Consider the following 20,858-nt stretch of genomic DNA (forward strand, 5'->3'; position numbering starts at 1 on the left):
ATTATTTGTCATTACTTTCCCCAAAATAAAATTAGACAGTGAACCATAAATCTTGGTTTATTAAAATTTCATATTTATAACTTGCATATAATATAAATTTCAATTTGATCAGTTTTTAAATAAATTTTCAAAATTCCTGCATGCTTACTATCTATATATTACAACTTTAAAGCTTCAGCATAATAAAAATAATTTTATACACCAACCACATCATACAATATTATGACTAATCTCATAAATATTCGTTACTAGTGTATTTTGTGATGTTGGATTTCTTTGGAGGTGCAATGTTGACGCCAAACTTCTTTGCAAGGGTCACAAGTTTCTCATTATCATAGCCTACCTCCTCCTTGTAACACCTAAGCATGAGGGGCATCACAGTATCTAAAATGAACTTAAAATTTTTCTGTGCATAGCTGGAATCGTTACCTATAGAGAGCATAAGGCGAGACTTGAATATAGCATGGATGCTTTCATCTAAGACATCCATCATATCTTTTGTAACCAATTTCAGTCCAATTTTCTGTACAGTTATAACAGATTGTGCGAACCATACTGTACTACTTGATAAGTCTACCCATGTTTCATTTATAATGTACTTAGCTAATATAAGGCCCAAATTTTCCATCTGCAACAAAAATTTATTCACTCCAGCTTTTGTATGCATATTGATTGGAGTCCATTTATCGTCAGACACTTTTGTTTTCATACAATCGAGTACTTTTTCTTTATATTCTTTCAATGCCTTAATTATTGGAGATCTGAGACAGCTGTCCATCTGAAACCTCAAATCGAGTCCAAATTCACAAAACAGCAAACACTGTTCTCTCAAACTACTAACACATTCTAACACTGATTCCAAAGCACACTGGGGAGTAAATATTTGCTTTATAAGTTGACTCATTAGAATCCTAAGTTGCATACTAGCCCAAACTATGAATGCACTAATTTTATTCTTAGGAAATAATGTAATGAACTCTGTTAAGGCATCACTCAATGAACAGAAGAATACTTCACCCACTTGCTTCACATAACTGTTTATGGATCCTTCTAGTTGCACTCCTTTGACATGCACCTTAACAGTATGGCTGCATATTGCTAGAAATAGCTCACATGCTTGACTGGTCATGTTAAACTTATTGAGTATTATTACAGGGTGACGAGATGACCTAAGACCACCCCTGGGACTCCAATTGTGTGTAACATCTAACTCCTTCAATAGAATCTCAATCAACACCTTCTGCTTTTGTTCAATTCTTTTCAAAATGTCTGCCCTCTGTGGATGGTTTTTAAACTCTTCAGTGTTTAATGACTTTTGAGCTGATACCATTAAATCATAAGTTTTTTGAAAATGTCTCTCAACTATCAACACATCTAACTCTTCTGTGACATCAGCCAACCATTCAGGCAGAACAGGTATTTGAGGAGATGGAAGTTTCTCAACTGATAGACTGGGAGAATCTAGAGACTCTGACTTGGGTTTGTCTAGACTTTCCTTCTTTTTCTGTTTAGAATTCTCCTTTTCAATATGCATCTTTTTAGCTAATTCAAACTTATCAAGCCAGTCTTTCTTTATTGTTAGACTATTACATTGAAAAACTCTGGTATCAGGGAAAACTAATACTTTAAAAGCTTGTTTTACATTGCCCAAATCGTGTACATTAACTGCAGCTAAGCTGCTAATGGGATAGCTACACTGAAATTGATATCTTGTGGCACCCCGTCTGTTAGATATCCAGGAAGTCAACATAAGACAGTCATTGAATAAATAGACATGCATTCTCTGTAGTGCAGTGTTCTCGTCCGCGTCTATTTCTAATAAATCACCTTCGTGAAGCAAAACTCTATCTGGAACGTCTAACAAATTCATACATCCTTCAACCTTCTCTGATATAATAATCAACTTATTTCTTCGTTGCTCCTCGGCCTTTTCGGCTTCTACATCGTGATTATCAAGTGATTCACGTGATATAGTATTCTCGTTACCTAGAATTGACGCATGGGATAACGTAGTAAGCACCGTTCGTTGTTCACTTAACAAATGGGAAAGTTTGTACATTTCAGCTTCCAGGTGGGATATCTCGGTTGCAGTCTCGATAAATTGCATGTAATTTTCGTAAACATTTTTCTTGAGGGCACTTGCGGTTTCTTCGGCTAAAGTTTGAATCTTCTCCTTCTGCTGATGAAGCTCCTCCCCTCCGACACAAGACTTCGCCAATTCCTTCACGAAGCGTTCAGGATTGAATTCCGGAACAGCGAATTTTTCCATATTAATATCTGACATCGTTTCGGTTATATATTTACAATATCAATGGGTAATTAATTGTAAAAAACCTTATTTTACTCATCATTCGTTAATCGAACGACAGCAAATAACAACCCACCGAACTCAAAACCTCAAACTCAAATGTCAATCTTGTCAATAAAAATTGTCAAAAATTTGTTGCGTTTAGTTTCTAGTTCTTTTTGTGTAGTTGATTCTTAGGTGATATGTACTTCGTTTACATACATGCATTATAAAATCAGTACGGTTATATTTTGGCGAATAATTAATTGGCACTCTATGTGCTATATTCTCACTCTATGTGCTACAAATAAGAACTTACAAATTTTATGCAGGTATATGTCTAAATTAAAATATTTATATAGGTACCTCAAAATAATAACGAAACAGTAAATGTTTATATTAAATTTGTACATTTTTGCTACATAATAATACAGTATACTGGATATAAGTTGTTAAATAACTTACCACAGATTAAAAATATATAACAATAATATGTTAGTATGAGCGAACGAATAAATCGGCATGGAAATATGCATGGACATATTGTTTTCCTGTGGACACCACTGGACACTGAAGACAGGTAAAGGTAATCACCTATTTTGCCAGTCAGATATCTATATTAATTTCGATCGGGTTCTTCATTTTGATATCATATATTGGACAACCGATATTCAATATACCTTTACTGAACCAATATATAAATGTTGTGTATGTGTATACATAGACATTGGTATATATTACCATAGTATAAATAATAGTACAAAAATACAGCATAAATAGTCCTTGCCACCCGCCGCGATCTAACTTCCCCTCTCAAATACACATCAGTCTCCTAACTTTTTTCCGCGCTGATCATAACTATAGACATAAACATTGTCACATGTACATACGTTAATTGTTTCTATGATTGTGACAAGCGATGAGAGCCTTTCGTAAAATGTTTTCCAAAAATTCGGGACATTAATTTGATGTTAAAAGTATATGATTTACATATACCGTTTACAAATATTAAATGTTAAAATATTCCTTTGGACTTTTATGTTATAATTTATGACCAACGAAATGTTAAACTCCATTTACTGGATCGATTTCGGTATGAATAAAAACACAATATTGAGTCCGAAAATTCGAAATTTACCTTATGGTAGACCCTCGGATCACGGCGTTTTACATGAAGTTTTGGAATGTAATATCACATTTTGAGGTGAGTAATATCACTCACCTCTACAAAGAAGTTCATTTACACAGTTATGGCCACAAAAGAAAGTAGTGAGTTTTGCGGGAATTATGATCACAACAAATTCTAATTAGATATTAATTATATTCTGATTACTTTTAGGTTATAAAGTGTAATTTAATTTAAATGAACGTACTTATTAGAGCTAAGTATATAATACCTACCTAAATAATTAGGAAAAAATGCACAAAATTATACATTTTACACATAAATACGCTCTAAACACAATATTATGGAATAATTCAGGGCCGTTCTTAGTTCATTCTGAATTCACAGGTAAGATTTTGACTTCTCCCCCACTCCTCTTCTGCCTGTCCAGCCGACCAAAAAAAGGTCACCACCTTTTACTGAAGTACCCTTTTGGACCTCGACGCCCCTCTTAGGTAGTGGCGCCCGAGTACCCCCTCTTACAGTCTTACAAAATAGTAATCGCACTTGTGATGAATCCGGATTTAAGATGTGTAGGTTCAATGGATATTTCTTATAAACTTTAGAGCCTAAATTAAATACACTGCTGTATACATGATCGTGAAGTTGTTTTCTACCTCTTGACGCCTTAATGAAGCAACCTATTATCATAATTTTGCCATAAAAAAGGCATAAATCCAAATATTTGACTTAATTAATCATCGTCATAAGTACAATCATCATCATCATATCAGCTTTTAACTGCCCACTGCTGAACGTAAGTCTCCCCCTAGGGGAGTTTTGCCACTAGTTGCCACGCTTGGCAGACGGATTGGCAACCGCAGTTAGGCTTTGGAGATGTTTTAAGAGGGTCAATAATAACGAAAAATTAAAAAAAAGAAACTAAAATCTTATGGCCATAACCACACATTTATAAAACTTTAGGGATAGAGACTGCTAGAATTCAAAAGAAATAAAACTCTTCTGTAAGTATTAACATGTTTTTATTTTATATGTTTATTAAATATTATTTTCATAAAATTAACATTCATACTCGTGACTTTAAATTATTAGCTGTACTTTACATAATGTATAACACAACTTTTATTCCTACTATAATAATGAGTATAATCTCTTAATATAAATATGGCAGTAATTTATAAATATCACTGAATCGAGAACAATTTATTTGTTAATATTTTTTTTTTTTTTTATAAATTTCAAACACCCATAAATAATGTGAGGTTTAATTAATATTTTAGATGTATTTAGGAATTATAAACCGATTATTGTTCTCCATATTCGTCATATAATTAACAAATACGTCATTATTTATTATAATTAACAAAAAAAATGGGTATGGACAGCAAAAAACTAAACCATAATAATGACTAAGATGTTTTCTGTGCCGACCTTTATTATAGGTTTAAAGTTCTCATCATTAGCTCGCATTAAAACATATTTTCACTTAATCTGATAAAAATATTTCGAAAATTACTCATTCTTTTCGGTGACTTTGAATTTATCGCTTTCATCCTTAGCAGCGACAGCTGGAATCGCCTCGTTAACAATCGACTCGCTGTCACCGTTCGATTCACTGTCTCCATTCGATTCACTGTCACCGCTGGACTCGATTTCGGTCGACTTGGACTCACCAGCGCCGTTCCTCTTATAACGGTAATAACGAGTAGACGCTGCTACAGATCGAGACTCATAGCAGTTCACCAAAGCGTCTCCATTGTAACCTGTTCGTAATATTTTAATACATTATTACTATTATTTTATTCAACGTATATATAATATAGTATAGACGCATTCTATTTTAGCCCGGCCCCATTTTTTTTATGCAAGTTATAATAGCAAACAAGCTGACGGCCCACCTGATGGCAAGTAGTAACCGTCGCCTATAGACATGAGCAGTACCATAGACATAACAGAGTATACTGTTTCGTCCATGATACCCTCATGCGTTGCTATTCTTGAAGACTCAGGTGTTATTCCTTTGTACCCTGTAAATTCACTGCCATATCCCACTCTTCAAACCGAAACACAGTCATACAATCAACTGATTCACAATAGAAACACGAATGAAACAGAGGTACCCAAGCAAACGACTTTTGTACAAAGTCACCCTCTGGTAAATTGGTAATTTAATATGAAACATTAAACACAGTGAAAATTGTTTACAGTAGGTATATTGTGTATTATCTGACCTCTTTTTGCTATTATTAATGTCTTTCAGGTATTATTTTACAAGTAAACCGTAAAGTATATTCAATAATGTAAATATAAAAATTGTAAATGAAGCTATAATTAACTTCTGCGACTCCTTTATGAGAATATCACGATACCGTTCATGGCTAAAACGTGTTCTGTAATATCCAATGTTTTTATGTTACCCCTGTATTGACAAACATTTCAGGTTATTTACATATAGGCCATGCTATACGGAAGGGTATAACAAATTAACAAATTTACTGGGTACAGAGGAATAACACCTGAGTCCTCAGGAATGGCAACGCATGGGGGGTATCATGGGCGAAACATTATACTCTGTTACGTCCATGGTACTGCTCATGTCTATAGGCGACGGTTACCACTTTACATTAGGTGGGCCGTCAGCTTGTATGCCATTCTAAGTTGTATAAAAAAAAACAAGCAAGACAAAAGTAAAACAGTAGCAAAAAATAATAGTCGAATATACGAACTGTAAAATAAGATGTTAATTTACCTGAGGGACATGTGCAAACGGCAAGATGTCTTCGGGCCATACAGACGGCACCGGATCCACACTGCGTATTACCGAGGCACGGATCTACACAGCGGTAGCCCACACACGCCAATTGATCCCCGCACTGAGAGTCCAACTCGCATTCACCCTGCACGCATCATAAGGAGGTAATTAAACATACTTACACTTATAAATACATCACTCAAAAATATATAAAGCATACGTCAGCTTAAGTTTGGACTTTTGCTGTAGGCAGTCATTTTGTAGAATAATGATTGATCTGCCAAACATTAACTGGCTACCCTTAACTGCCATTAAGGTCATATTTCAATCTTTAAAGCATCAACGCAAAAATAGGAAACAATGTGTGTGGATACATGAAAGAACCTAGGACCTAACATCGAACTGGACATCAATGACTGTAATTGACAACAAAACCTAGATCTCTCCATTTTGATTATTCTCTGAGTACTCGCAGTCTTTTGTAGGTCTTATTATCACTATTGCCGTCTAAATAATATTATTTATTGTAAAGCTGTTATGACATAAAATATTAAGCCTTTCGTCATAACTTTTTCAGCAGCTGAAAGCTGGACGTTCAGGTAAGATCATGCTTCAAACTACTTACAGGCATAATGAAACAATTATGATCCTCTAAATTACTAAATATGTACATTATTATGATGAAAAACTGTTATCAAATGTAATTATACTACAAGCGTGAATCGTCTATATCAATACTACACTTTTGAATTTTGTTCTCAGTGAATATTGTGGCAAATAATCATAGAGTCGATCAGAGCAAAAATATGATTCACTATACTTTGGTATCTAATTATCACAATGTTAATAGTATAACGGCCTTGGCGTAATACGAATAGTAATGGTATTCCTAACTTAATACCATAGGAGCATCATAGACTTTAAGTTTGTTTATATACTCATGTTATTTCGACAATAAGATTTAGGAATACGCGAAGAAGTTTTATGAGTCCTTCATCCTGTTATCTATACAAATATTAAAATGTGGAAATAACTCTGTCTGTTACTTTTTGCATGCCTAAGCTACTAAACCAATTTTTATACTGATATAGATTGGACCATGAAAAAGAACATAGACTACTTTGTATCGTGAAAATAAAACTTATAGAGCCTCAAAAAGGAAATGAAATTTTATATAGGAAATCTATTATTTCTCAGTTAAGGTTATTAAAAACCAGAGAAAATCGCGAGCATCAGCTAGTAACGTATTTTAACCTGTTAACTGTCCACAACTGATCTTAGCCCTCCCCTTTGGGGATTTTACCAATAGATACCACGCTTCGCAGATGGGTTGGCAACCGCAGTTAGTCTTTGATGATGTTTTAAGAGGAACGCTGCAGCCCATCCCTTAACCATAAGTTCTCTTAGTCGCCTCTTACGATACCCACAGGAAAGGAAGGAGTGATCTATTCTAATGCCGGGATCACACGGCTATCTCTCTTTAGTATACATATATAGACACTTTATTATAGACTACGGATTTTTTTAGTAAAGGTAGATATTATTAGTTTTTATTTTACCTTCTCGCAAGAAACAAGCGCGTTTCCGATATAACCAGTGGGACAAGTGCACACCGGTCGCTCGGCTCCGGTACGATCATGGCCAGGAGTGCACTTCGCATTAGCACCGCAAGGGTTTGGTTCACACAGGTCACCTGAAAACCCCAAATAGTATTCCTACATATTGTATATGAATAGGACAGAAACAAAATAGTTATCATCGTTTTAAGAAGTGTCCAAATGTAACTAAATATATTTCTCAAAGAAATATAAATCCAAAACTTCTTAAAAATTTTGAGCCTCCATCATTAATACGGCGCGTTCGACTGTTAAGTTAGAATTAAATTTACTTAGAGGAAATCATAATGTTCTCAAGTACTTACGAGCTTCGAAAGGCCTGCAGAATGTGAACGGATCACCGGTCATGTTTCTAGGGCAGGAACAGACGGGCGTGAGTCCACGAAGGTTGCAATCTGCGTTAACACCACACGCGTTCAAACAAGGATTGATGCAAGCGTTGTACACACAGGCAGGCTTGTAGCTCGGACACTCTCCGTCCGATGTACATTCGGGCGTACAGATGCGGTATGGGTCACCGTGGTAGCCCTGTGCCATGAGAAATAATTATAAAATAAAAGGATTCACCGAAACCTCGATTTAAGCTACCTTCAAGGTAAAAAAGCTTTTTTTAAATATTTTCACATCCTATCTTATGAAGAAGTTTTTATTAACATCGACAATGACATTAGGATATTAAATAAGCCTTGCGTTTCTATATATGTTACGAGTGTGCTGACCCTTTTAAAATTCCCAACAATAACACGACCATCTGTAAATATCGAATCTCTGTCGATCGATGGAATACAAATTCAAAAATCATATTTTAAAACATTGTTCTGTTTATGGGAACCTATACGAAATATATGCTCATGATAATTTTGAGTGTTCAGAGGCATTTGTTAATTGTTATCATTCTGGTGAACGAACACTTAGTATATCCACATTTTGCTTATTAAAAACCACCATACTAAGGGCCAAGCCTACACATCGTCACTCGGATTAATTTGATTTCTTATCAGTGCTCTCCATCATTGAAATCAAGAAATTTAAAATTGGTATAGTAATTAAATATATATATAAAATTCGCACCCTTGGACACTTGCAAATAGCACGATGGGCGGCAACAGTCTCGCAGTCCGCATTGACGCCGCAGTCGCTACACGGACTCACACACTTGAAGTCCCGACAAGACTGGGATCCACCGCACTCGCCGTCCGACTCACACTCATGACGGCACCCACTCAGTGGACTACCCTATGAATAATCATAATTTATTTGTAAAAATAACTTTGTATAAACTATAACTCCATAATAAATCGCCTCAACATTAGATATGAAACTATTAAGTTCTTGTGCAAAAATAATGATACTATCAGTTATGAGACTCATGGGGGATAAAGTTGCTGTACACTTTCAAGATCACTATTTAGTTGATTAGAATTACCTCCATACCTACTGTTAGTAGCGAAATTAAACAAAATAATTCTAATAATCTCATCAGTGATTTAAACTTCAGTATCATATAGACTACAAGGGTTATAATATTAATTGTAACAGCGTTATAGTACTTCTTTAAAAACAATGAATCCTTTTTGTGATATATGTCTTGAAGACCATGAGAGAAAATTCTAGTCTACTACAGGTACTTACTCTATAACCTGGCAAGCAGGTACATATAGCCTGGTTGTTGGCGACGTGACACTTAGTGTTGGGACCGCACGGCGATGGGTGACAAGCCTCCTCTGGAAACAAAGATGTAATTTATAGATGATCCATCGATATTATTTTTTTAGGAACCCTAAATGTGATTTCCTGGTATTATTATTATCAATCCTAGATTATAGATGTAAACAACAAAATATCGTAATTTACATAAAATATAAACAAGTCCATTCCACTTTCATTCTCGATAGATCAAATATAGGTTGACTTAACCAGGATATACGTATCACAAGCAATGGGACCCTCAAGTGAGCTTTACATCTTAACCTTATACTTGTACTTTGTAAAATTAATTTTTGAAAAATCCTATAAGACTCACCAGGATCGGCAATTCGGCAAGCTGAGAAAGGATTTCCAGTATATCCAGCAGGGCACGAACACACAGGCACGTGGTTCCGAACCTGTAAACAATAAACATATTTGAGAAAATTGATTCATTTCGTTCATTGATCCCTTAATAAATATAATACTTTATATAACGTTTTTATACACGATTGCACCTACGTTATATGTCAAAAATATCCAAAATTTTTTTTGCTTTTTTATTCAATTTTAAAATTAATATATAGCTGTTTATTAAAAATTATTATACATCAATATTACTTTTAGTCACTTATATGATGAGTGGCACGAATTCCACCAAAAAAACGCATCATCAATCAATCATTCGCGCAGTTGTCAAGTTTATATAATTTATCTTGTGCTGTATTTTTTATGCAACTTAGAATGATAAGCAAGCTGATGGTCCACCTGATGGAAAGTGGTAATCGTCGCCTATATACATGAGCCATACCATGGGCATAACAGACTATACTGTGTCGTTCATAATATCTTTCGTGTTTTGCCATTCCTGAGGGCTAAGGTGTTATGCCTCTGAGAACTGTAATTCAAACACAACTGCTTCATGTTAGAAACAAGAATGTAATAGAGGTATCTAAGCAAACGACTTTTGTACACAGTCTCCCTTTGGTTGTATGAAAACATTTGCACACGATGGTACGTCCGTACATTGAACCCTTTCCCTTTCCCCTGGTTATATATTCTTTGGCCATACCAATGACTTACCACTTACGACTTTGCATCAAGCAGGCCGTAAGCTTGTTTGTCATTGAGTTTCATAAAAAAATTATTGAAGAATTTGTGAATAGACATTATTTGAATTTGCATAACGTACACCTTAGACCACATCGTTACTTAAGATCAGATGTTATTGTAGTCCAACGCGCTCAAATTTAATATAATAAAAAATGTAATAAATATATTTGTAAGTAACTTTTTCTTAAATATAATTAAGAAAAAGGTACTTTACCTTCATTGCCTTACCTCGCAATTTGCGTTAATACCACAAGTTCCTTCGCAAGGGTTTATACAGTGCTGATTGACGCAAGTCTGGAAGTCGCGGCATTCGCTGCTATCTAAAAATAAATAACAATAACATAATAATCTATTTCTAATGTTTATAAATTATATCATAACTAATTTGCAATTATAAAAGATAATTATAGGAAAGGCAATACAATTGGCCACTAATTTCCAAGGAGAACAGTATGGATATCTAATTTACATTAATTACTAGTAATAGAGATTAAATTACTAACAACTCCTCCCGTCCATTGACTCTAGTTATTTTATATAGGATGAAAATATATAGAAAAGCATCACCTGCGGTATACGTTCACGTTAACGGGGGATACCAGTGAGGAATCATAGATAATATATAGGTATATATATATATATATTCACCATTTAATATACTGACTAAATATACCATATCTTGCTAGCATTGGGGGACGGAATTATTATTAATCAAGAATCTAGTCTCTATGACTAGAGTCTTGATTAATAATAATTCCGTCCCCCAATCAGCAAGTGCTGAAAATGGATCGACCATGTTCATATAGATTGTGACTATAATAAATTATTGTCCAGCTCAAAGCTATATCCCTTAGCTTTGTAATACAAATACTGTCATAATAATTCGATTAAACTGAAATGTTTAGCAGTGCATAAAACTAAAATCTACCTATATCTATATACATATCAAAAATAAAAAATGCAAAAGAAAAATTAATCTACCGTGCCTACTAACTACAGGTAAACACGACATGTTAATGGGAGGATCAAAATTATTTGTCATTTTTCAACCCATGTTACCTCGGTGAAAATAATCTTTTACTCTGATTTATTTATTTATTTATTTATTTATTTGAAAAATTACTCACCACACTTACAGTTTCCCAAAACGTGTAGTGAGCCATAGTTTTATTTTACAAACTTACAAATTTTGTACAACATATTAAAAATATATTTATTTTGTCATTAAATATGTCAATATCTGGCTGCTGAGCAATCAGAGAATTGAACAGAGAAATAGCCTGATACGTGGGAGCAAACTGATAGATGCTCCCTTCAACTGAAGCTTCAACAGTTTCAATTTCACCCTATACATACTCACCAAGACATTCGATTTTGATACACTGCGACAACGGATCGCCTGAGTATCCTGCTAGACAGGCACACACGGGTCTCACGCTGCCGTGTATGCAGTGAGCACCTACACCGCACGTGTGTGGGCCGCACGTCACCAGGTTGTCAGAGATGGACCGACCATGTTCGTACAGATTGCGACCGTAATAACTTCGCGGGTAATAATTGACATAGCGATTGGCTGTAACAAATGGGAAATACATGAATTAATTAAACAATGAACGTTTTTTACACTAAAATAGTTGATTGGATTTAAATTAATCAAACATAGGTAGTAGATCCATATCGTAGATTTTTTTAATTTCGTTAATTTCGTATTATAGAAAATGGAATGGAAAGCCCGCCCACGCTATCGGTATACGCTGGCGGGGCACCAGTGAGAGATGATAGGTAAAAATGAAGACAAGTCTTTTTCTTTTTTTAATGGATTATAATGGAATGGTAGCCCCACCTGCGCTAACGGTATACGCTGGCGGAGCACCAGTGAGGAATGATAGATGAGAATGAAAAAGGCAGGTCAGTTAGCCCATCGTGATGAATATACTTGGAATTCAGCACGATGGTTTCCATGGGAAACTACAGGGAAATCAACCTGGTTGGGTAGATTACTAGCAATGGGACTGATAATCCGCATTACTAAGAATCCCCCCCTCCATATCGTAGGATAACACAGCTTAGTTTTCGATGCGGCTTATGATTTATATTCAGAAGGTAACTATAAATGCGTAAAATGATAAACACGGTAGGTAAAGTAATGAATGATAAATTGCGACTACATATATGATTGGTTAATTAATTCTTGATTAAAATAAATACCTATACTTTACACAATAATAATAAAAACTTGCTACAATACATGCCCTCGTGCAAATCCATAAAAGGCATACTAAATAAAAGATACTAAATATCATCATGTTTACATTATATCAAAGATGACTGCAAAAAACATTAGCTTATTAATTAAACTTAAACACACATATATAGCAAAATTGAAAAACTAATAATGAACAAAAACATTGCTAATAAAATAAAATAAACATCGCAATATTTCGCCCACATATTATCCATTATAAAACAAATAATTAACTATTTACACCTACATTAATTTATGCATAATCTAAATACATAATGACATCTCCGCAGCAACAACATGGTAGATATACATATATATGAAGAACAGTGATGATGACCGAAAACAATATGGTTATAGACCTTGGGCAATACCTACTGCGCTACCATAGCCATGGCCGCTGTGGTGTGTGGTGACGTGAGCGATGACGCAAAACAATGCACATGGCTGATACACAATTGTCCATATAACATTTCCGAAGATGTATCATTTACGATTTCTTATCGTACAAAGATACCTAATTATATTTCGTTTTATTCTTAATTATCGATTACCTTTTCACATTATACAACCTCCAATTCTGTACATACAACCTACAAGTCTGCCTAAAATTTAAATTATATATAATTGCCATAGAAATTACTTTTTTAACGAAATTGCTCGCTAAGTATTGAACTGCTTAATTTTTTTTTTTTTTTTTTTTTTACAACACAGGGGGCAAACGAGCATGCGGCTCACCTGATGGTAAGTGACTACCGCCGCCCATGATCACCCACAACACCAGCGGCATTGCAGGTGTGCTGCCGGCCTTTTAAAAAGGAATATACTCTTTTCTTGAAGGTTATGTTGTCGTATCGGTTCGGAAATACTGCTGCTGGAAGTTGATTCCAAAGAATGGTTGTGCGTGGAAGAAAGTGCCTTGAAAAACGCACGGTGGAAGACCGCCACTCGTCCAGATGATTGGGATGAAACTTTAGTTTGTGGCGGGTTGTACGGTGGTGAAAATCAGCAGCAGGTATCAATCCGAACAATTCCTCAGAACACTCCCCATGATAAATTCGGTAGAAGATGCACAGAGACGCAACATCTCTGCGCAGTTTCAATGGGTCAAGTCGGACAGTAAGGCGTTGACTATCGATAATTCGAGCCGCCCGACTTTGAATGCGGTCTAACGGAAGGAGTTGGTACTGTGGCGCTCCTGCCCACAGGTGAGAACAGTATTCCATATGCGGCCTGACTTGGGCTTTATATAATTTCAGGCGGTGTTCTGGCATGAAATATCGTCTCACCCTATTGAGCACTCCTAACTTTTTGGAAGCTATCTTAGCCTTCTCCTCCAGATGACCGCAAAACTGGACGTCGCAAGATATATCAACGCCCAGAATTCCTAGACTTGACTTTTTATCAAGGGAAGTGCCCTGAAAGTGAGGAGATACGACAAACGGCGTCTTTTTCAAACTTGTCTTTGTTATTTTCTCATTTCTCTTTCTTTCCTCTTTGTTCTATTCTTTCTTCATTTCATAATAGAATGTAGAACTTATAGAGTTACTATTATAAAACATGTACTTAATCCCGATTAGTATAAAATGATTTGATTGTAATAATGATTTTATGTAGTAAGACGATTTGAATCAAATCATGCTAGACGTCTCACTGCAATAACAGGGTCTGACTTACATAGCCTTTTTTAAGGTGCTAATTTTTTTTTTGTACCACGTATTTGCCAAACAAGCATACAGCCCGACTGATGGTAAACGGTCACTGTACTGTACCGCTATAGTGACTAGCTAATATCTAGACTCTACCACTATCGATCCCTCCCTCTCCCCCTTATAATAGCTAGATTAGAACAAAAGCTACACAAAAGAATGTAAACAACACCTCGCCCACATTATATCATATCCTACCATGTCCTTCTGTTCATTAATGGACGGAACTAAAGCTCAACTTTAAATACATAATCGTTTTGTTATACATAATATATGCGAGCGTAGGATGTTAGATGATTCCGCGTGGTTAACTTATAGTGGCAACCTTGGGTAACAAACATTGTGAATTATACAGTTTTACGTAAATAAAAGTAGAACAATAGTGTAATAAAATGTATGTATTTATTTATTTTAACGAATAGTTTCATAACGAAGTATGTATATAATATATATACCTATTATACTAACCTACAAGTATTCTATAAAAAAGTTAGAAATATTAGTATTATATCCATAATATTAATATTAGTATAATTACCATCACTGAGCTGAACAATATATATTTATTCTTTTTGTATAGGAAAAACGAAGTTTGAGAAAAAAAAAATGATATCTACCCCTAAATGAGTAAGTAGGTAAAAAAAGTTAAAAATTAAAAATGGAATTCTATTGATTTTTTAAAATTCATAGGTCAACGTAGATTAAAAAGTCATTTTCTAAATAACCTTTATTAAAAGACTATTTTTTCATCAGTTACTCAGAAGATATTTGTATCCTGACGATAATAACGTCGTTCTGTCTTCCATAGTTTAGTATTAATATAAGGAACCTTTAAAATATTTATATGCTTATATGTATCTCTATACGATACGAAAACAATACATCATTGAAAACAGCGAATGCCGAATATCTCTGTTTAAATTAAACAAGACTGGAACTACTTGAGAAATGTCTGAAGGTGAAGAGTGCAATCGCGCAATATTTATCCAAGAGGTTACCTTCTGATTTCGTTAATGCAAAAAAAATAATATTATATATACAATAATCCAGACAATTTACTATCTTCATCGAAAATGAAAAGATACAATTATTAATGTATATTATAATATTTTTATGATTAAACTTATTTAAAATCGGTTTTGAATAGTCATTGTAATAAGCAATAATTACAAAATTGTAAAGAATTATTGATGAGTAGTTATTGTTAAAAATATGAAAATAATTAATAAAAATATATTTCAAATTTGCGAACATTATACCTTATTATAGAAAAAAAAAAACAATATCATTATTCTTACCTTCAACTTCAATATGTAAGAAGCTGAGAAGCGCAACTTGTGCTATAAACAGTAACCTGTCTCCCATCTGTAATAAATCATAAAGTCTCTATTTATTGCAAACAATATTTTTTTATATATATGTATGCATTATAATTATAGAAAATACTTTTTATATAATTATAATGCATACTTTTTATAATCTTAATAAAAAATATTATTATTAAATTTGTATTGATTTTATTATAATAAAATGCATCGACCCAATGAAGCGAACAAAATAATTTGATCCTTCCAGCCAGATATAACTAATTCGTAAACATAAAGGTAAATAAAAACTAAAAATTGTAAATAATCCTAGTTTTTTATGTAAATATATGGTTTCAAAACTTAAATTTTATTTAAGTTTTGTAAATAAGTTTTCATCTCTGTCGAAGTCTATGTAAAGTTACGACAACCAATCAAATTAGTTTTAATTGCCTCTTGCAAAGTTATAATAACTGGTGGTAAGAAAGTAGTTATAAGAAAATTTTGGTTACAAAGTTCACTATTATTTATACATACTAAAAGAATTCATTTAATAATTTTTTTTTAGTTGTTAACGTAATTGTCTATTTACAAGTCTAATATATTTGGTGTTTAAGTTCTTTAAAGTATTACAGAACATCTTTTTGTAAAACAAACTCAAATATAAGCAACCTATTTTACTAATGTCGATAATAACCAATTGAGATTTCATAACAAAACTTCAAAAGAAAAAGCAATAGGGCTAGATGCCCCATTTTGGGATACTCATAGAGATTATGTAATAAACAAGTTATAGATTGACCTTGCATTAAATATCTCATGAGTGGACCATTGTATGTCAGAATACACAATAATTTAACAAGTTGATTCCACAGTCTACCCTAGGCTCAAAAGCTAGGACGTGACTTGTATTTCCAAATTATGAAATTCTGGCCATTTCATAATTTGCACCCGTTTCTTGACCACGTTCGAAATTCCGAGATAAAGATATATATAAAAAAATATATATAGAATAAATCTATACACGCTTACTGTACTTATACAATTGTATCGTTATGTTTGTAAATTGTCTTGTTTATTTCGTATATTGTATAATGCAAATAAAGTATACTCATTCATTCATTCATTCATTCATTAAATAATTCAAAGTAGTTAATTTTGAGGTATGCCAATCAAATAAACTCTAACAGTAGTATTATTGTTATTTTAAATTAAATTAACTGTCTGTCACTCAACATTGGTTGAGATAAATTTATTTATATTTTTTATTATTAGCACCTGTGGAATTTTGAATAATATAACTAAAAAGGACGAAATGTGCGTGTATAAATATCACCTGATTTGAATTCTTTCCAACTGCACAATAATTAATAATACACATACTTCTGTAACAATTTGCAACTTTCTAATAAAATTACCAACCAAATGTCTAAATATGAAGTAAATGTTTAATAATAACAATATAAAAAAAAAACAAGTATTTTTTATGCATAATTCATCAAAAATCCGTCTAGAATAATGTATGTATGTATGAATGTATGCAGTTTTTTTTAATTACAATAATATATAGGTAACTAACTTAGATCTTTCGTAATATATTCGTATATACTACGAGTATATTAACATCTTAGAAAGTAAATATTTTATCTAAGAAATTGCTAAGTACTTATTTTTAATAAGTGATAAACAATCTCATTGAATAAAAATAACTACTTGTACCTTACTTCAATACTTTTTTAGTTAAGTATGCGAGAGCACACGTTAACTTAGACAATTAATTTTAATTTGCCGCCAAAATTTCACTTCACAAAGTAATATCACCGCACAAAAGACACTTACGCTGATTACTCGTCTGTGTTACAAAGAGGAAAACAAACTTGTGATTATAGCACAGCGTCCTTATACCACCTTTGGCGCCTACGCTTCTACCTACCAATGTTACCTTTGCATATTTTTTTAATTTATTTTTACAAAGACTGCTTTATTGAAACGATTTTTAACATGGATACCTACTTCTGGCTCTAAGGGTAGACATTTATTTCATTCAAATTAATTACCTATCTATGTACATATAAAATTCACTAGAATATATTTATTTATTTAAGTAAAATAATATTACTTAAAATATGAAATATGTTCATGGATGTAGGGTTAATTTACATAATATAGGTTAATTTAAAGATATTGAGTCTACAGATATTTAACTACAGTATTTACTATAATGAATAATCAGGTGCTTACTTTTTAATTGCTGATTCATAAAGTATATTTACCTCTCCCACCATATTTGGTATATTACGTACGTTGCATTACAACTTAGTAGGCAAGTACGAAAAATGACGTCATATTATATTCGCGATAACACCTACCGGATATATAGTTACTATTATGGATATTTTCTTAGAATTAAGGAAAATACGAATAATTTACTTGATTAATTTTCAACCGACTTGAAAGGAAAAGATTCAAAATTTGACTGTGTTTTGCTTAACTGATTTTGTTGATTTTTTTATTATAGTTATCTACATACTGGGAATTGAGCCAGAAACCTCATTTAAGTACCACTATGCTAAAGCGTTAAAACTATCACATTGGGATTTTTTTTATGGGTGCAAATGGAATAGTAACCCCACCCGCGCTATTGGTATACACCGGCGGGGCACCAGTGAAGGATGATAGGTGAGGATGAAATAGGTTAGCCCATCGTGACGAATTCAACAAGAATTGTTCACGATGATTTCCAAGGGGAACCACGTGGAGGTCGACCTAATAAGGCATATTACTAGCAATGGGACTGTGAAACTCCATTGCTAAGAATCCCTTTCCCCCTTATCACATTGGGTTATATCTTTAATATTAGCTTATACTGGTCATTTTCCAATAGCTGGTTTGCAATTACAAATCATATTAAAAACTAGCTGATGCCCGCGATTTTGTCCGCGTGGTATATTTTATTCCTGTTTAGTATGTATCGATGTATGTACCTACCTATATATTTATTATGTCTGAGAATACTGGACCAAAATTAATAATAAATGACGTGTAGTTCTCACTCTTTGCCTTAGATCAAAATGACTTTAAGTACTTAAGTAGTTACTATAGTTTTTAACTATTCCACGAAAACTCTTTAATTTACTATGATTAAAAATATCTAGAATGTTGACCGGGTAAGGTACCACCATGCAAAATTTCATTTAAATCGATCCAACAGTTTCAGAGATTAACCCATACAAACATGGGGGATGTTAGAAGTGAAGTGTGTTTTACTTCACTTCTAACATCCCCCTGAGTCGGTTTTTAGCGTTTTTTTTTTTCTATATACAGAGATCTTTATATAATTGTATTGGATACTATAATAACCCCTTTAATTCAATTATATTAAATTTATGAATCAGCCAGTTATTTAATCCCAATTTACACTTCTCTCTAAATACTTAATTGTCTATGCAGGTAATAAATCATCATCATCATCATCTCAACCATTATCTGTCTACTGCTGAACATAGGTCTTCCCCATATAATGTTATAAGGATTGGTCCTGAGCCACCTGTATTCTTTTTTTTTTACAACACAGGGGGCAAACGAGCATGCGGCTCACCTGATGGTAAGTGACTACCGCTGCCCATGGTCACCCACAACACCAACGACATTGCAGGTGTGCTGCCGACCTTTTAAAAGGGAATATGCTCTTTTCTTGAAGGTTATGTTGTCGTACCGGTTCGGAAATACTGCTGCTGAAAGTTGATTCAAAAGAGTAGTTGGGCGTGGGAAAAAATGCCTTGAAAAACGCATGGTGGAGGACCGCCACTCGTCCAGATGGTTGGGATGAAATTTTAGTTTATGGCGGGTTGTACGATGGTGAAAATCAGTAGCAGGTATCAATCCGAACAATTTTTTAGAGCACTCCCCATGATAAATTCGGTAGAAGATGCACAGTGATGCAACATCTCTACGCAGTTTTAGTGGGTCGAGCCGGACAGTAAGGCACCGATCGTCAACAATTCGAGCTACCCGACTTTGAATGCGGTCTAACGGAAGGAGTTGGTACTGTGGCGCTCCTGCCCCACAGGTGAGAACAGTATTCACTGTATTCACTGAGTCCTTGCAATTTGGATGAGAAGACGTGGTGTGATTTTCCGAATGCTGTCCAGCCGAGTTGGATTCATCAGTTGACCTCTTGATCGAAAATGGATTTACCTAGTCAAACAAGTTGTCCCAGGTATACATACCCGTCGACAATTTCGTGCGTAGTGTTCTCAATCGTAACTAGTATAGGTGTGACATGGACATTAGACATGATTTTAGTTTGTCCATGTTCATCTTAAAACCTACCTGTTGAGAAGCACTATTAAGGTCAATTGAACATAGTAGTCCCAAAGAGGGTTGACGTCAGGCAGGCGGCCGGTCGTAAAACTATAAGCTAAATCCTTTTGTAATATGGATAAAACCATATTACGCCGACCCCAAATAATAATTGGGATAAGGGTAGGAAGATTATGATGATGAACATAGTATTCAAGTCCTCCAAGTGTATAGGTAGATAATAAATATTATATAACAAAGAACTGATCACTACTTTTATGCTATTTATATCGATTATGTGAGATGTAGGTGGCGAGATGACCAATTAATATGTAATAAATGGCATAGCAACAATCTTAATATTGGCACTTTTAAAATATTATGAGAGATGCCTATCTAAATTTTAATTTATCTTATTCTAGCTATTTGATAGTTACTTTGTACGCGTGGATAGAAGAAATAAGAAAAATCAATGAAGTAGACGTCTTCTAGATATCGTCGATACGTATCGAGATAAAAAATACAATGGTTTTCAAGTTCTACTATGTTACTTTAGAAACTCATTTATGAAAACAACGCATCCAATTTGGTGCAGTAATTTTTGCGAAATGTAAATTAACATACAAAAATTTAAAAAAAAAATCTTTTGTTTATTATTATTATTTATTTATTTATTACTTATATTAAAAACACTCATATTTTTTTAAATATCTCCCATGTA

The 20,858-nt window shown here is 33.7% G+C and overlaps 2 protein-coding genes across 3 annotated transcripts; both read right to left on the reverse strand.

Annotated features, from left to right (window-relative positions):
* Positions 1-39: 39 nt before the first annotated feature.
* LOC113514978 (exocyst complex component 8) lies at positions 40-2,422 on the reverse strand. Its single transcript, XM_052895946.1, has one exon. The coding sequence runs from the start codon at positions 2,282-2,284 to the stop codon at positions 233-235; it is 2,052 nt and encodes a 683-aa protein (XP_052751906.1). The 5' UTR covers positions 2,285-2,422; the 3' UTR covers positions 40-232.
* Positions 2,423-4,463: 2,041 nt separating this feature from the next.
* LOC113515203 (adhesive plaque matrix protein 2) lies at positions 4,464-17,766 on the reverse strand. 2 transcript variants are annotated; one of them, XM_052896032.1, is made up of 11 exons: positions 17,675-17,766; positions 15,830-15,896; positions 11,941-12,153; positions 10,809-10,900; positions 9,805-9,886; positions 9,414-9,505; positions 8,853-9,017; positions 8,087-8,309; positions 7,725-7,858; positions 6,163-6,310; positions 4,464-5,176 (listed from the first exon to the last, which is right to left on the reverse strand). In XM_052896032.1, exons 2-11 carry the CDS (start codon positions 15,894-15,896, stop codon positions 4,926-4,928), a joined length of 1,467 nt encoding a protein of 488 aa, XP_052751992.1. In that variant the 5' UTR covers positions 17,675-17,766; the 3' UTR covers positions 4,464-4,925. The 2 variants fall into 2 exon arrangements, with proteins under 2 accessions (XP_052751992.1, XP_052751993.1); XM_052896033.1 differs by having other exon boundaries at positions 17,555-17,710.
* Between the last annotated feature and the right edge of the window lie 3,092 nt (positions 17,767-20,858).

Source organism: Galleria mellonella, unplaced genomic scaffold, assembly GCF_026898425.1.
Source record: "Galleria mellonella isolate WM207_F2 unplaced genomic scaffold, CSIRO_AGI_GalMel_v1 utg312, whole genome shotgun sequence".
Lineage (NCBI taxonomy): Eukaryota > Metazoa > Arthropoda > Insecta > Lepidoptera > Pyralidae > Galleria > Galleria mellonella.

Bases quoted from the DNA above. Each gene is read 5' to 3' on its own strand.
- LOC113515203 (XM_052896032.1), bottom strand. From the start codon at position 15,896: ATGGGAGACAGGTTACTGTTTATAGCACAAGTTGCGCTTCTCAGCTTC. The intron at 8,310-8,852 runs GTGCGAATTTTA...CTCATGGCACAG, and splicing joins CTATTTGCAAGTGTCCAAGG to GGCTACCACGGTGACCCATA. The intron at 5,177-6,162 runs GTAAATTAACAT...TATTACGAACAG, and splicing joins CGTTTGCACATGTCCCTCAG to GTTACAATGGAGACGCTTTG.
- LOC113514978 (XM_052895946.1), bottom strand. From the start codon at position 2,284: ATGTCAGATATTAATATGGAAAAATTCGCTGTTCCGGAATTCAATCCT.